The sequence below is a fragment of the Canis aureus genome, chromosome 17 (genome assembly GCF_053574225.1).
Source record: "Canis aureus isolate CA01 chromosome 17, VMU_Caureus_v.1.0, whole genome shotgun sequence".
NCBI lineage: Eukaryota > Metazoa > Chordata > Mammalia > Carnivora > Canidae > Canis > Canis aureus.
In genome coordinates, this window is record NC_135627.1 from 3,650,057 (window position 1) to 3,667,721 (window position 17,665).

Genomic DNA, 17,665 nt, shown 5'->3' on the forward strand with positions numbered 1-17,665 from the left:
GAAACTGTCTTTTTCATGGAAATCATCTCTGGATCTGGCGGGCCTATTACTATTCCTAAATGACAAACATATTACTCTTTTTTTTTTTTTTTTTTTAATTTATGATAGTCACAGAGAGAGAGAGGCAGAGACATAGGCAGAGGGAGAAGCAGGCCCCATGCTCCGGGAGCCCGATGTGGGATTCGATCCTGGGTCTCCAGGATCGCGCCCTGGGCCAAAGGCAGGCGCCAAACCGCTGCGCCACCCAGGGATCCCCATATTACTCTTAAAACTGACATCTGCCTGCATAGCAGTTACACCTGAACGATCATAAAACCTTTCTTTTACAATAAACCCCGAGCGCCTGAAGCTTGCAGAATGCTGTAAGAACAGAAGGAAGGCCGCAGGGACAGGATGGCTTCACAACCCCTGCTCATCCCTCCAGGGAGACAGTAGCAACCACAAATAAATAAAACCATCCAAGAACACAGCTGCACCTTTTATTGGTACGGTGACTTTCCAAAGGCTGGTATGAATACAAAGTTCCAAGTAGCACTGCCTGATGGCACTGCCGAGGACTTCCGGACAGCCACAGAAGCACACGGGTAAACAGGGCGGTTGTGTTACTGGGAGGGTGGAGGAGATACAGCAGGTGAGCCATGCAGCGCAGCTCGGAGGGGACAGAAACCTTGGGATGTGGGGCACCAGCAGCACATCTCCGCGGGCTCCTCTGTATGTGCAGACTGCAAGTGGAACCGACCCGGTCACACCACTGGCTATGAATGTGAAGCCACACGTGTGCAACTGAGCTCCCGGAACCTAGGGTGACGCCAGGAGGTGACACGTGGGTAAAGAGCTCGCAGTGCACTTGAGCAGAGACATTGCACAGAAAGGCTGTGCCCTGAGGCCAGGAGAGCAGAGAACCCGGGGCTCGGTCTGTGCGCGCGCGCGCGCGCGCGCGGGATCCACTCTGGCCAAGCTAAAGCAGTGACATAGTCTCGAGGATTTCAGGTCCTTCAGGCTTAATTAAAAAATAATAATAATAAAAAAAAAAGGCGTGTGGAGGAAAGAAAATTCTAGAAATGAATTTTTTTAAAAAAATGTGTGTGTTGAAGGGAGCACCACCAATTGTATCAGGTTATAAAACAGGGTCCTAAACATGTAAATAATGATCAGGTTTGTAATTCCAATAAAACACAACTGCAAAGAAATCAAACGTATGTCCTGTAGAGTGTATTCCAGGAGAGCGGCGGGCGAACAAGAGGCGCGCTGTTGGGCTCAACAGGGCCCCGGCCCCGGCTCCGGCTCCGCGTGCGCGCCCCTCCTCTCTGCCTCCTCCCCCTGGCGCTGCCCCCCAGGTTCTCCAGGCCCTTCTCTTGCTCCGTGGGGGTAGCAAGCGCCCGAGGGCCACGGAGCCTAAGAACCAGAGTGCACGCCCCCCAGCCGGCGAGCAAGCACACGCGCAGGTGCACGCACGCGGACTCTGCGGGCCTCCGCCCGGGATCACTGCGCGCAGGAAGCACCGGTCCGGGTGGCGCAGCCCCGGCCGGCGGCCTGGAGCCCGGCGCGGCTCTGCTCTGGCGCCTGCAGCGCGGCACTCACAGGCTGGAGTCCCACAGCTCCGAGGGCAGCCGGCCGCACGAGGCCCCCTCGGGCTTCTTCACCAGGCTCGGCTTCTTGCAGGGCGGCGGGGGAGGCGCCCTGGGCTCCGAGGGGTGCAGGAGATGCTGCCAGTCTTCTCTCCCCTCGCACAGCTTCCGCCTCCAGTCCAGGAGCTCCTGCAGGGCCACGCTTTCATTCTCGGAGAGCCTCAGCTGGTGGATTACCTGCGGGAGGTAAGGGGACAGGGAGCAGCTGTGAGCAACAGGGGAGGTGAGCCACGCGGGGTGCCTCGGGCCGGCGGGGGCAGAGCACTCTCCAGGGCACTGGCCACGAAGCCTCCCTCCCGGCCCTGCTGCATCGGGAAGCCCTCCCCACCCCCCACCCCCCATGATGGCAAACAACAAAACCTGTAGGGACAGGGACACTGGCTAAGGACATAACCCTCCAGGTGATTCCAGAGGCAGTCTGGTCTGTTTGCCCTTTGCCCTCTATTAGCATATACATTCTTAGGCCATCTCATGCTTTTTCCTCATTCATCACAGCTGCGAGGCTACTTGTAATAGAAGTTTCTGGGTCTCTGAAGGTTCGCCAGGATTCCAGGGTCCTCCCATCTGTGCAGTACCGCTCAACGGCCTTGAAGCGAGCATGACCCTACTGCTGGCTACGATGGCTTAACCCAGGGATGGGGCTACTCAGGAGGGCCCATTCACCGTCAGCGTCTACAGAGAATCACACGAATACAGAAATGGTTTCCAAGGGGGTGGGTGTGGCCAAGGACAGCCCACTGCCATATCAGAGGAGCTCAGGGCAGGCAGGGTTATCTGCACTTGAAAACACTGCAACCTCACTGTGGTCAGAGTGCTCCAGTTTGTGACCACAAATCAAAGCAGTGATCTCAACTAGCAGCTGTGAGCCCTCTGTGTCCACAGAGACAGATCTTTAGGAGCCGTTGCAGGAGAGCATCATGACTGCAGTTGTATGGGCTTCTTCCTCTCGCTTCTGTGTGCTACACATCACTATGGGAATACTGGGGAGAATTCTGGAGAAACAGGACATCTCAACCCACTGCCAAAGTAACTCATTTTGTGCTGGTGCCCTTCTCAGCCTCTCCATCAAAACCAAAGAGTAAATGAAAGCAGGACCTAGCGGTTGGCTCCTATGTGAAAGCAATCACTTGGCAATAAGGGCAATCGGTGCTCTATTCTAGAACCAACACCTACACCTGGACTCCCGAGCCTACTGTCTACCTGTCACGGAAGAAGAATTTAAAGCTAGAATCAAGGAGATGGGCAGAAGGTCAAGACAAGGTGATAAACCACAGAAGCTGGGCAGTCAAACCCAAATCTGCAGTGCATAACGAGATTTCTAGAGCCGGTTACTAGCAAAAGGAGGTCCCCCAAATTGTGCAGAAAACCAGAGAAAAATCGTGTAAGTGTGAAAGATACGACTGTGACTGTCCTGACCCTGAAGGGACCTCCAGGATTCCATGCTGAAGCAGCATGCCCTCTGGAAAGGGTCTTTTTCTCCAGTGTCCAGGACTGCACCAGAAGGACCTGGAAATGAGATCCTCCTGCTGGGAAGGCTCCCGAGGAAGCCAGACTGACTGTATGCTCAGAGAAGTGAGCCAAGAAAGGGAGAGTGTAAAAATATTTTTTTAATAAACACTTTAGAGTGCTAAATATGTATCAAGTACTTTTCTAAGCACCTTAGAAGCATTAACTCAGCAATCCTCCTGAGAGGATTGCTCCTGTACAGCACCCAGCCTTTCATAGATGAGGATATTGGGACACAAAGAGGTGAGGGAATTTGCCCAAAGTCACATGGAAAATGGTGGAACCAGCCGGTCAGCTCCAGAGCGTCTTCTGAAGTCTTACTCTGCACTGCTTATCACTGATTGAACAACTGTTTTCCAGGACCCTATCTACGCTAAAGGCCATGCTCTCTTTCTCCCTTCCTGACTTCGGATCCAGTGGAATCTGTACGCTTCCTTCACTTCTGTATGTTAGCTCCTCTACTCTCCACTTGTGTACGCTTGGCGATTACATTTAGCTGCAATCTCAGTCACTGTATGGATACTGAGCACCTGTATATATGTTCCTTGGCACATGGTCAGCCCATAGTAGTGATCTGCAAAAGATACTGCCATGGGATTCGTTCTTATGAGAAAGTATGTAGTTGATGGAAGAATATTTCTACCATCTCAGCTGATTTTTTCCTCCCAACTTCCTTGAGGTATCATTTGTGTTAAGTAACATAACTTCACATTGATCTAATTAGAAACAAAACAAGAAACCTTCGCATCTGCATAGGATTTTGCAGGTCATGGCAGGTTATTGTTCCCATTGTAAAGATGCACAAAGAAAGAGATAAATTACCAAAATCGTATATTTAGAGCATCAGATAGCTCTGGCAAATGGAGAACCAGCGAAACTAAAATTATGGACAGGGAGAATCTTTCTCAACAGATAATTACCAGCTGCTCCCCCCACCCCCCACCCCTTCCTGGGACTTTGCCAATCCTGAGTTCTTCTGTGGGTCTAGAGAGCCCTTTCTAGAAGAAAGAGAGACCATACAATATCTTGCAGTTGTAGGAGATTAGAGACACAAATCAGGAATTGGAGGACCCTCAAATGATGAGCATTTTCCCCAAGAGACATTTGTTAAGTTGTTCAGATGTATGCAGGAGTGCTGCCTTAGGCCAAAAGCTTATAAAAAGCAGAGTGAAATCTGCTACAATGTCCAAGGTGCTACAGAGGCAAGAATCTGGGGTTGAGGGGAGCGAGGCGGGGGGGAGGTAAAACCCTCAAGCACCTGACTAGTCTCATCTTCAAGACTTGCAGATTTTGCCCGGAGTGGGACACACATTGGAGAGCAGCCCGGGGACTCTGAAATGCACAGCTGGAGCGCATCTGTGCATCTGGTCTCTGCTCTCCCAGAGCTGAAGAACAAAGAGACCTGACAAGTTCTCTGGGCCAGAGCACAGCAGGTGCTGCCTGGGAATCAGAGGCAGAGGAGAGGCAGGCTGGTTCTGCACCACAGCTCAGCCCCTGACTGGACTGAGGACGTCCTCTCTTGCCTCTGACCCCTAACGGGATTGGTAGAATGTCTCAGATAGAGTACATTGTCTGCAGCATCTACAGTTTGTTTACCCACAACGCTGACTGTGTGATCAGAAATTACACGCGGAGAGACCAGGAAATTCCAAAATTCGAAATTCCAAAAATCGAAGGACAGAACAGATTTGCAGATGATCCAGATTTAGGGTGAGTTGATAAAGACTTTAAAATACCTATGATGAAATGCTTGGGAGAGAGGAAATGATGGACAAACAGAAGAGATAGCCCAACAGACACACATGAAAGGAATTCCAGAAAGAAAAGATAGACAAAGAATGTGACAAGGCAATACTCAAGGAGATAAGTCTCCAGAGCCCGCAAAGGGCATCAGTACACACACAGTTAAGAAGCTCAGCAAACAGCACAAAAGACACACACACACACACACACACACACACACACAGGCCACTGCCAACAGCAAGAAGATATAAGGCGGATCATAGTAAAACAAAGACAGAGGAAAAAACTTTAAAATCCAAACAGAAAAGACACATTCCATTCAGTGGAACAACAATGAGAGGGAAAGTTGACTTTTTTTTTTTTTTTTTTTTTTTTTTTTTTACTAGATCACTGGTTTATTATTAAAGGATGTAACTCAGGAACAGCCAGATGGAAGAAATGCATAGGGATGGAGAAAGGACAAGGAACTTCCACATCCTTTCTGAAAGCACCACTCTCCCCAAATCTCCCTGTGTCTTCCAACCTGGAAGCTCTATGAACCCTCTGCTTTTGGTTTATTTATTTATTTATTTATTTATTTATTTATTTATTTATTTAATAATTTTTTTATTGGAGTTCAATTTGCCAACATATAGCATATCACCCAGTGCTCATCCCGGCAAGTGCCCCCCTCAGTGCCCGTCACCCACTCACCCCATTCCCTCACCCACCTCCCTTCCACTACCCTTTGTTCATTTCCCAGAGTTAGGAGTCTTTCATGCTCTGTCACCCTCATTGATATTTCCCACTCATTTTCTCTCCTTTCCCCTTTATTCCCTTTCACTATTTTTTATATTCCCCAAATGAATGAGACCATATAATGTTTGTCCTTCTCCAATTGACTTACTTTACTCAGCATAATACCCTCCAGGTCCATCCATGTTGAAGCAAATGGTGGGTATTTGTCATTTCTAAGGGCTGAGTAATATTCCATTGTATACATAGACCACATCTTCTTTATCCATTCATCTTTTGAAAGTGGACTTCTAAGCAGAAGCCAGGACACAGTGAATAGAAGATTCAAGTACTGGAAGCAATTCAACCTAAAACTATTCTCAGTAAAAGTATTCCCCCAAAAGTGAAATAAAGATATTTAATTAATTAATTAATTATTTTTAAAATATTTTATTTATTTATTCATGAGAGACAGAGAGAGGAAGAGGCAGAGACACAGGCAGAGGGAGAAGCAGGCTCCATGCAGGGAGCCCGATGTGGGGCTCAATTCCGGGTCTCCAGGATCAGGCCCTAGGCTAAAGGCAGGTGCTAAACCGCTGAGCCACCCGGGCTGCCCTAAAGATATTTTTAGACAACAAAAAAGAGGAAATTTTCCATCAGAAGTCTCCCATTTTTTTTTCAGGTGAAGGTACTTGTGAGGGTGAAGGAAAATGATCCCAGATAGAAAAATGGAAATTTAAGAGAGAATTAAGGACACCAGAATTAAATCCATGGGTCAACCAAAGTTATATGCTTGGGATGTCTTACAGACTATACATTAGCTGTAGAACAAGAATGCATGGTAGTGACAATCTGCAAAAGCCAGGAGTGGTTATGTGGAGTTTAGATGTTCCAAGGTTCTAAAAGTATTGGTAAAATGACCAAAGTAACAAAATTCCCTAAGATTCAGTAAATCAAAAAATGCATGCTTTCTTCTCTAGTACAACTACAGAAAACACAGGGAGAGAATGTGTAATTGGAAGTTATATAAAGAAAATGTGAAATCATAAATACTCCATTAATATAAAAGAAAGCAAGAAAGGCACAAAAATGATATAAAAATGGAGGCCTTCATAATAGGACCATATTTTCAGTTGGGGCCACTGCACATGGCAGCATCTGTCTGCTGACAAGTGACTTCCTATGGCTCCTAATCTGATGGAGGCTGGTGGGGAGGGATTTTGACACAAAATGTCCCAAATTCCCTGAGTTATTGCTTTGCTGTGTGGGTAAAAAGGGGGGGCCCTCTACCCTTTCCAAGCTTCTCAGTGTTTACTAAAAATATCTTAATTCCCAAGTACATTATGAAAGGTGAAACTTATATACCCAAACCATTAGAAAGCATTTTCATAATGAGGATATTGATGTCTTGAATAATGTAGTAAGTAAGTAAAGAAGAACACCATTTTTGCATCAACATCCAGGAACTTTCTATGCTTCCTTGATAAGCAAAAATTTGACTGATGTTTGCAATAATCAACTAATGCTCAGAATAAACCCCTTCATTGAGAGATCCCATGGAACTTTATTGTCTGTTATGGAGATTAATAGGTATTGAGTAAAATCTAATAGGAACAAAGATAGTTGCCAGAATGGTATATATAAGATGGTAACATACTAGCATTATTGATCTTCCTTTAAAAAAGAAAAACAAAGAATTTTCACAGGTTATTCCTTAAATGAAAGTTAAAATTCTGTGTAAGGATACATGGTAGCTCACTACTTGCAACATAATGAATGAAGTTCAGAGGGCTTTTAAAAACTATGATTTGTGAGATGATAAACAGAAAATCGGGAGATAAGAACAGTGTGCCCCGACTAATGATGCTTAATCTGCATTATTTAGATTTATTGAACTTATTAGATTCTGAGGCACAAAAATAACACTTATCACAGATACTAAAAGAGCTTTAATAGTTTAAAATAGCAAATGGATGCAAGTATGGATATTATTTAGATGACGATCAAGTAATACATAAACACTACAAAGTATTCACAGTGTTAGTGCTGTAAAAAACGTCTGAATCAGTGTTTTGCCATTCTTTAAATTTCGTGTCCTATTGGTAATAACAAAAACTCTCACAGCTCCCTCTACCATTATTTCCTGTTTCATGATACATTATTACTAAAAAGGCAATAATGCTTTTTAAACAAAAATTTTGGTTTTGGAAACTTGTAACTACAGAGAACACACTGTCAGTCACCAGAGGGATGATATAGGAGATAGAGGCTAAGGAGGGTACTTGTGATGAAAAAATAATTTTTAAAAATTTAGTTGTAGTGGTGAAAGGGAACCATTTCTTTTCAGAAAGAGAGGAACTGACACTGGGGATCAGGGATGCAGCTGGAAATGAGTGCCTAGAGTCTGCTGACTTCACCCCCTACCCCGTCTCATTTATCCTGATTTCTTTGTTGACTAGAGGGTGCCATATTGGTGTCTCCTACCTTGAAGCTCGTTTACCACTGCTTCAAAGATTTATCTTCACCCCACGTCACTTCAGACAGCTACTCACTTATTTATTTTCTTTTGGGGCATGTTTTATGTTATAGTTGTTGGACACAAAATCATTATCTTTCAGAACAAAAAAGCAAGTGTTATGACTGGGAACATAAAGATGGTCCCATATCCATGAACCCTTGGGTGTCCACACTGTCCCATCCCTGTGCTCCACAAATATCACAAATACCCTGCCTTTAGAGGAACTTTGAAGGATGCAAAACACACAGCCATCTTAACTTTGTTGCACATGGCATAGAGATGGAGTAGCTCAAAAAGAAAGAGATTTTTAAAACATTTTCCCCATTTACCTGGGACATGTTGCTTATGGAGGAAGGTCTGGAGAAACTTCACAGAGAAGATATCATTTGGTCTGAATGATTAAAAATGAGTTTGCAAAAAAAAAAAAAAATGAAGTTGCCACCACTTGGAAAGGGGGGAAAGAATAAGTTAGAAGAGGTGTTTTCATAGGCTTTGATGTAGACAAATGCCAGCAGTGACATTGGACTTAATTCTTTCACAGAAAGTCACCAGTCTATGAACACTTTGGTCCTCATTTGAGCAGAGGCAGCATGGCTGACAGCCCAGACCTTAGAAGTGGAATTCTGGGCTGGAATCCTACATCTGTCACTTAATGACAGTCCGGTGACCAAGCCCACCAGCTTCCTCATCTGTAAAGTGGGATCACAGTTACAATCTAGCTCAACAAAACAGATGAGGAGTTAGTTGAGTTACATATGTGGGCTCTTAAAAGATGGCCTTAAAACACTAGCTGGTGCCCTGCAAATGTGGGGTACTACGCTTTTGTCATTGTGAACTCTTGGATTTGAGAAAATCCCTAAACACTGCTGACTTATGATTATCCTGATGAGTCAAACAGATAACATAAAATGAAAGCACTGCTCACAATTTAGGGCCCTACAGAAATATAACATAGTCTCTTCCTTATCAACAAGAAGCTCTCAAAATACTTGGCAACACACTGGATTTATAACATACCTATTATATACATTTATACATATTTATATATGTATGTATATATGTGTTTAAATATGTATATATTTATATGTGTGTATACTAAAGAAAGTTACACAGGAAGAAATGAAAGGTCCAGAGAATCTTTGAATTTCAGGAATAAGATAAACAGATTTTAGCGAATAATTTAAACAACTGTTAAATGTAATGTTTCTGAAATAGGGATTTGTATATGTATTTTCAGGGGTCCTCAAGTTCTTTGGAGAATCTAATGTTTTTTGCATTTTTCTTCTCATGATATTTTTTCAAAAGTACTACAAGCATGCTTTGGATGCTAACTTTTTAAGTTAGTGCTCAGCAAGGCTTTATTCTGTCACTTCGTATGTAATTTACAAGCAAGATGACACACATAATATTACTGATATCATCGCAGACCGATGAGAAAAGAGTAAATGGGTTTAATATGCAAATCAGGCCTCTCCCCTGAGAAAGAGCTAAGCGATATGACAGCATGGATGAGATGAAGAATTGCCTAGCAGTTCAAGCTGAGAGAAGTGGTAGGGGCTTAGGTTCATCAACAGCCAAGGATGGTAGAAATGGACCAAGTTCATGGAATCTGAGTCAGGACCAAATTCACTTTGTCATCAGTAATTTCCTTCCAGCTAAACAAAATCACACCTAGCACAAATGTTATAAACTTTAATTTTTTGCTCTTCTGGCTTTTGTCACACTGCATTTCTAAATTTGCTTTGGTTTTATAGCTGTAAGGAGAGGCAAAAGGATACAAGAGACCTTATGTAACAATGTGTGTCTACATTTAATTACCATTATAATAAATTAACTTAAGAAATGTTAAAGGTTAAGAGGAATTTTGTTTCCATTTAAAAAGGGTCACATAAGATGTGTAAGTGGGAAAATGTTGATCTAAGTGGGTAGAAATCCTTGGAAGTAGAATGTGTTGCTTGCTCAGACCAGGGGTGTCCTTTCAAGTCCAAAGTGAGTAAATTAATCTCTACTCAGCACAACGCACCCAGTGTATGTGGAGAGCTTAAATAGAGTTCCTATTATGGAACCCTAATGTGTGTGGGGGGGAGAGGGCGGGGATGATGCTTGAGAGAAGGGAGAAAGTTGATCACAATCATCAACCTAGAAAGAATTGGCTGAAAATTTAAGCAAACAGACATTGATTTGGGCAATCCGAATTGCCACTTGGGAGATGGATTCAGGTAGAAACCTGACTCGCATTCAGAGGAAGACAGGGCAGGATTGAGGCTAGCTGAACTGGGGTTGATAAGGTTAACATGTAGATCAGGGATCAAAACGTTTGAAAGTTGGTTCCTTTCCAAGTGAAGAAGGCCAAGGACTCAGGTGTCCTGGCGAGGAAGGACTCAAGTCCAGGCAGAGGTCTTACAGGGGCAGAAAGTGCACTTTGCCTCTCAGGAGGACGTGCATAAATTTGTCCTCCCAGAGGGTCTCCTGACTCTATTTTAAAGGAGACTCTTTTCATTGGTTTTGCTTGCTCTGTATTGAAATCTTTTCTTACACAGTATATTAGATTTATGTTTTCATTTTTTTGCATCAACTTGGGGGCATTGGGCACCTCACTCCTGTCAAAGACAGGAAAAGGAAATAAGAGACTGCCTTCAAGTAATGCCAGACTGATCCCTAGCAAATTCTTGCACTTGAGAGGTAGTTCACATGTCACGGATTCAGATACGGCTCCTTCAAACACCATAAAACCCTGGGAACTTATTAAAAATGCTCTGTTGCCCTGAAATCACATCAGGTATGGGTGGTCCCAGACCCATTAGTTACTCTGAATTCAGACATACCTAGATGGCTTTGAATGGCTCGTGAGTGGAGCCATTGAAAGACAGTGGGACAGTCACCCCAGTCTTTGGGGTGGCCAAAGACTGCAACACCTCAGATGATCCAACAAGCTTATCCTATACAGTGGTCTGAATGTTTGTGTACCCCCAAAATTCACATGTTGGAATCCTACACCGCAATGTGGTGGTATTTGTGGTTGGGGCCTTTGGGAAGTGATGAGGTCATGAGGGTGGAGTCCCCAAGAATGGGATTAGAGCTCTCTCACCTCTTCTGCCTGTGAGGACCCAGAGAGAAGCCTACAACCTGGAAGAAACCCCTATGCTGACCACACTGGCACCTGGATCTTGGACTTCTAGCTTCTAGAACCATGAGAAATACATTTCTCTTGTTGACAAGCCACCCAGTCCACAGCACTTTATTATAGCAGCCCAAACAGACTAAGGCATCCCATGCCCAGAATTACTACTTTTGGGTGTCATGGGGGGGAAATGATACTATTGTATAACAGGTACAAACCTCAAGCTTCTAGGAAAGGATGCAGACCATCTGTCAGCTTAAATGCCTTTGAAAGCAAAATCAGTGGAAATCTAGTAATATAGCTGGAAATTATTGTGATTTTTATTTTTAAATTTGACATTTGAAAGAAATATGAAAGCTTCAAAGCTTAGGAGCCACTGGTGATTTGGTTTGAGATAGCAGAAAGTCACAGTTTCACTGGGAGCTGGAACAATCGGCCCCTCAAAGGCACTGACAGATGGAGCCACTGCTCAGCCCCCGGAGCCCAGGCAGCATCATGGGAGTCACCTGCACGTGAGCTGCATGGGATGGGGGCAGGGGGTGTGTGTAAGCTACACCCCAAATCTATGGCCTCAACTCCTTTCTGCTCTCAAAGAAAGATGATGGAAGGGGAAGCAATGCTATCCACACTCAATAAGCAGGTGCCTCTGAATGCCCTGTTTCAAGCTCCCAGCAGGCGTGAGCAGATACTTGAATGACCATGGTCCAGGCATTTCCCTCTGGGCTGGAATGCTCATCCGCAGTTAAAATCCTCTCCTTTCAATTACTTCATCGATACAGTAATTCTGGGAAAATAGTGCCACTTATAACACTGGCTATTAATACTTCAGCAAATCACTTTGGGGATTTTTAAAAAATGGGTTTTAGGGGCACCCAGGGGGCTCACTGAGTGAAGCGTCTGCCTTCAGCTCAGGTCATAATACCGGGTCCTTGGATCAAGTACCGAATTGCACTCCCTGCTCTGAGGGGGTGGGGGTGGGGGCTGCTTCTCCCTCTCCCTCTGTGCTATCTCTCTTAAATAAATAAATAAATAAATAAATAAATAAATAAATAAACAAATAAATAAAATCTTTAAAAAGGGGGGTTATTCTGTATTTGAGAGATCTTGCTGCTTTGATATTTAGATATTTAGTCATGTTTGAGACATGACTCTAGTTTCCATTTCCCCACCCAGAATTGTAAAGTATTTTGTGCCTTCTAATGTCTAGAGGTATCAGGCAGACTTGAAGACAGAATTTGATAAAGGGTTGTAAAGTTCATGAAAGTTCTTCATCTCAGTGGGACACTTATCATTAGTTTGCTCACTTTCCAGGGTCAAAATCCACTGAATCTCTCACAATCCAAAGGGAAACAAAATGCGATGTAAGGCTTCATGAGGTTTATTACTTAGCTATCTTTTTATTAATTTTCAGTAGTTTTCTATGGTGTCATTAATAGAGTTCTATGAGATGAACTAATTAAAAAATGAGATATAAATTTTTTTACTTCCTGTGGATATGCATTTCTGTGAATAATATTAATAAATGTAAATTAATAATTTGCTGCTGATTTTTACCTTAAGTATTTCCCTTTCAGGATAAAAATAGACTTTGTTAAATAATTCATATGTAAAATCATGTTGCTGTTCATTTGTCAGAGTTGATTTTTCTATTGACTATTCACCCAAAGGTGAAAAGACGTATTTACTGACATTTGGAAATTAAAAGAAAGAAGCATCTTGGCTGACTGAAGAGTGAACATTAGTGTTTCAAATGCAAATCCCATTTCTACTTGATGCTAACAAGACATTGGAGGAAAAAAAACATTAAAAAGTAAAATTAAAAAAGCACAGTTGGTAAAGCCAAAGTCTACCTAAATAGGTCGTAAAGATGTGGCATAAAGTAATATGTGATTCAAAAGAAAAAAAAATTTGATTAAAGGGTTATATATCTTTATACTTCTAAAATTTTTAAGAAAATGATCCGAATGTGCTAACAGCATTTCTGGCTTATGCAAAAAAAAAGAGTTGATTCTTTCTAATTTGGAAATAGTTATTTATGTAGTGACTCAATTAAGTTCATTCTTACTATTTTGTTTCTCTTGTTGCTGTTCTGTTTCCTTTATTGACAAAAGGTTAAATAAAAGGAAAAATATCTCTTTAAAGGCACTTTACAAATTCTATTGTAAACAAGAGTAGCTATATCTAGACAGAGGCAATGAAGAGGGCAGGGAAGGTTTAGCTTTTTTAGGGTTGTACCTTATCTGTACATTTTGATTTCTTAAAAAAATTTAGTATTGTTCTTAACTTTCATAAGTAATATTATATTACAACACATTTAATATCATTTAAGTGGACATTTATTTGGATTTGCTTTTAGGTAATAGCTATGAATAAAAATGGACTCTGATGAGTGAATGTATATTTCTTCCTATTAATGGAAAGTTATAAAATAGAAATTTATGCTTGTACTATACATCACTCAATGTAATTAATTTGTGACACTTCGGGATATGGATTTTGTATGAGCTCTGTTCTTTTACCTTAATTCATTTAAGAAAACATGGCAGTATCAGTATAAGTGACTAGACTGTAACAAAAATTGATAACATATATTTAGGGTATGTTTATAGTAATGAGATATTATAGTAATGGGGTTCAAATCCATGGAATATATAGAAAAACATAAATCTCTTATATTGGAAATACAGAAAGTAATAGCTTTACAATTTCTTTTAAAACATGTTTCTTGGGATTTTATAGGATACTTACTGCAAACACCAGGAGGTTCTTTTGAGGACAATTAATCTACTAGATTTTATCACTCCAAAGAAAAGATCTATTCATATAATTTGTGTGTTCAAAAATCTTCAATGCTACCAATTTGCCTTGGTCCGAATAATCAAGTCTACACACTTTAGCAGGTTACAGAAAGTCCTGTATTTTTCAGCCACATTTATTATTCCTGCTTTGTTACCATCCGTTCTCACACAGACTCTGTCAGTCCAATCAGATGTAACCACACATAGAATTTTATTTCTTTCTATAGCAGCCCCAGTTTGTATGCCCAAATATAGAATCCTCTGAGGTTTCTGAAGGCATATTTTAATATCATCTTCATGATATTGTCTTATATTCTCTTTTTTAAAAAAATATTTATTTATTCATGAGAGTCAGAGGCATAGGCAGAGGGAGAAGCAGACTCCCTGTGGGGAGCCCAATGCTGGTCTCCATCCTAGAACCCCAGGATCATGACCTAATCTCAAGGCAGACACTCAACCACTGAGCCACCCAGGCGTCTTATATTCTTAAAGCTTTTGGCATGTTTCTATCACAGTAGTTTCTCATAATATGTGAAATAAGCAGGCTCTGTCTTAGTCTCATTTCAAAGGTGCTGAAATTCATCTTTAAAGCCCAAATTCATTTGGCTAGTAAGCGGTAGAGTCAGAACACAAATTCAAGTTTGCTGAGTTCAGCTGACCTTCAGAGTGCTAATAAATCACTTGACCTTCCGGAAGTCTTCCTTGGGTGCAGGTCGTGAATACGTGTTCTTTCAGTGAAGTAGAAGGTAGTGTGATGCCTTCTACAGGACTCAGAACCACACCGTATGACCTACTCCCTCAAAGGGTTTCCGTGCAAATTGAGCAACAAGACATAAAAGCATCAAGAGTTAGGTGAAGAAAGATGCTTAAACATCACACAACCACAAACATATCATGAGGGAACACAGCATTAACTGACTAAAGCATAGTATGCATAATTATTGTTGTTGGAATACAGCAGAGACAGAGACAAAACTAATTTCAAGGTGATATATTGGCCAAGAAATTCATATTGGGCTGTGGTTTTGGAGTAAAAGGATGCAGAGGATACAAAAAGGAAAGAAGGACATTTGGGTTGAGTGGGATTGTATTCATATTTTTTCACTTTCACACTCACAATGACAAAACAAAAACAAAAACAAGCAAAAACAAAAACAAAAAAACAACCATGAGAGAGAAAAGCACCACGTGATGTGGTACCGGGCATGAGAGTTGGCTTTGAAGGAGCAATAGTATTATGCATAACTCAGAAAGAAGGTAAGTCGTGGGTGTGAAGTGAGGGAAGCAAGAGTCAAACCATGGTAGTAAGCAGCCTTTGGAGGATGGAGGAGCCATGTAGAAGGATCCTTTCCTTCACTCGTTCAATTAGCCAGGATTTGCATTGCTATGTAAGGCACAGTTTATCTGTTAATTTATTAATATCTCATAATACTTTTTCCTGGAAACAACCATAATGTATGTATTGTGGCATTAAATATAATTAGAGTGAGAAAAAATACTTTAGGAAAGTAGATGTTAATAAAATAATGTAATCCGAGTATATTTTTTAAACAATCAGCTATAATTAGGAGAGGGACATAGTTTAACAACTCCATTGGCCGTGGAATTTACTGTGCTGGGGACAACATATTCACTGTTATCAACCTTGATTTTTTCCCTCCAAAATGTAGTTACCAGTTAGAGACATCCACTTCAAAACTGGAAGGAAACAAGGCACTCCTTCACAATCATTAAATGCATCAAAAAGGTCCTAAAAGTATGAAATTTTCTCAGGATTTTCAGCTTGTTAGAGAGGATCAACTTTGTCCCTGAGAAAAATTAAGTCTGTTGGTTTTGAGGAATTTCTGAGAAACCATTTGTTAAGAGTTCTAAGCTTTGGATTTTTATAAATGGTTTGGTAGGAGTACCACTGATCATTATTTGGTATTCAAATGTCTAATAAGCAACATTCTAATGATCCTGTCATTAGAAGATACGATTTTTGATATCTTAAAATTTTTTTCCTACAAAATGGAAGCTAAACTTAGATAACTAAGTACCATAAATAATAATGCTTAGCATTACACATACAACATTAAATAAATGATGAAGTGGTATTAGTTAGATGTTAGATAACAGACAAGACACAAACACCACCGGTTCAGTACAAAAGAAGTACATTGTTCTTATTGACACCCAAATGGGTGTTTCTGATCAGTGAATGGCCGTTTGTGTTGTCATGAGTGTTCTCTGCACCTTCTGGCATCTTTATCCAGCTTTTATTTATTTATTTGTTTATTTTATTTTATTCTTTAAAAGATTTTATTTATTAGAGAGAGAGAGAGAGCGCAAACACACAAGCAGGGGGAGCAGCAGGCAGAGGGAGAGGGAGAAGCAGACACCCCGCTGAGCAAGGAGCCTTATGCAGGGCTCTATCCCAGGACCCTGGGATTGTGACCTGAGCCAAAGGCAGATGCCTGACTGAGTCATCCAGGTGCCCCTTATATCCAACTTTTAAGTGGGAAGGGACATGGCACACCAGGCAAAGGTTTGCACAGATCAAACTTGGAAGTGGCTCCTCTCACTATGGCTCTGATTCCACTGAGTGGATGTCAATTACAGGATCACTCTGCATGGTGAGGGAAGCTGGGAAGACCTAGTCAGTTGTGTGTCTAAGAAGAAATGGACTTGATGGGCACGGTGGCAGTCACTGTGACACTGAGGCCCATTACAGTGTCTTTAAGACATAGTCATGGAAAATCATGCAGGTACAGATGCTAGAACAAATAGAGAAAGGGAAAACAGATACCAGGAAGGATTAGAAGGAGAAGAGATAAGATTTTGCCAAAGGAGGCAAGAGAGGGGAGCAAATCTTTTTTAATCAAGACTTCTCTCCAGAAATAGATAATAAAAATCACCTGGAAGCATATAAAATTAATTTAAATCCACTTGGGCTTCAAAATCTAGGCTTTTTATATCATTGACTTCATGACATTTCTTCCCAATATCACAGTTCAGCTGTTCTGGAACCTATTTCTGACAGAGTCAGAAATACAAAGTGACAGTTTCAAATAATAATGTAATCAGAGAAATTAGAGAAGAATCCTGTCTTCCAAGTGTACTAAGGTTGTAAAATAAATTCTTCTTTTATTTTTCATAAAATAAATCTTCTCACCATAACTAAATGATTACAATTTCAGTGCAAAAGAAAATTACGTTTTTCTTCAGCTAGAATTTTGTATTCAAAAATGTCAGGCCGCATCCATGCCCAGAGCACCACACCTAACAAGTCAGGGAATATGCAGCCTGGCTCCCTGGCACCTCTTCTCCCGTTCTTTGTATCTTGAGCAAGAATAAAGCCATATTTGTCTATATTTTCCATTTACAGAAAAGGCAAACAATTGTCCTTCACTTATATTCTGAGCAAACCAGAGTTTCCAAACCTGGCCAAGGGTTTTGAAGGAAAACAAAATCATACAGGCATAATTGGTATTTCACAGTTAGCCTCTTGCTATAGTTGATAATGTAAAAGTCTCCCATTTCTAGAATTAACACAGCTAATGCTAATTCCAACTTCTCTCATTTAAACATCTACTAACACATGGAGTTAATGTCCCACTGGCCACAATGGCCCCCTTGGCCACCCTGCAACTCAGGT

The 17,665-nt window shown here is 41.6% G+C and overlaps 1 protein-coding gene across 2 annotated transcripts in view; it reads right to left on the reverse strand.

Annotated features, from left to right (window-relative positions):
* Nucleotides 1-459: 459 nt before the first annotated feature.
* The window catches only part of MYO16 (myosin XVI), a 594,113-nt gene continuing 576,907 nt past the window's right edge, over nucleotides 460-17,665 (reverse strand). For both annotated transcript variants that reach the window (XM_077854971.1, XM_077854970.1), the window contains exon 35: nucleotides 460-1,805. In XM_077854971.1, coding sequence (XP_077711097.1) covers nucleotides 1,578-1,805 — 228 coding nt within the window. In that variant the 3' untranslated portion in view covers nucleotides 460-1,577. The remainder of the gene's footprint in view (nucleotides 1,806-17,665) is intronic.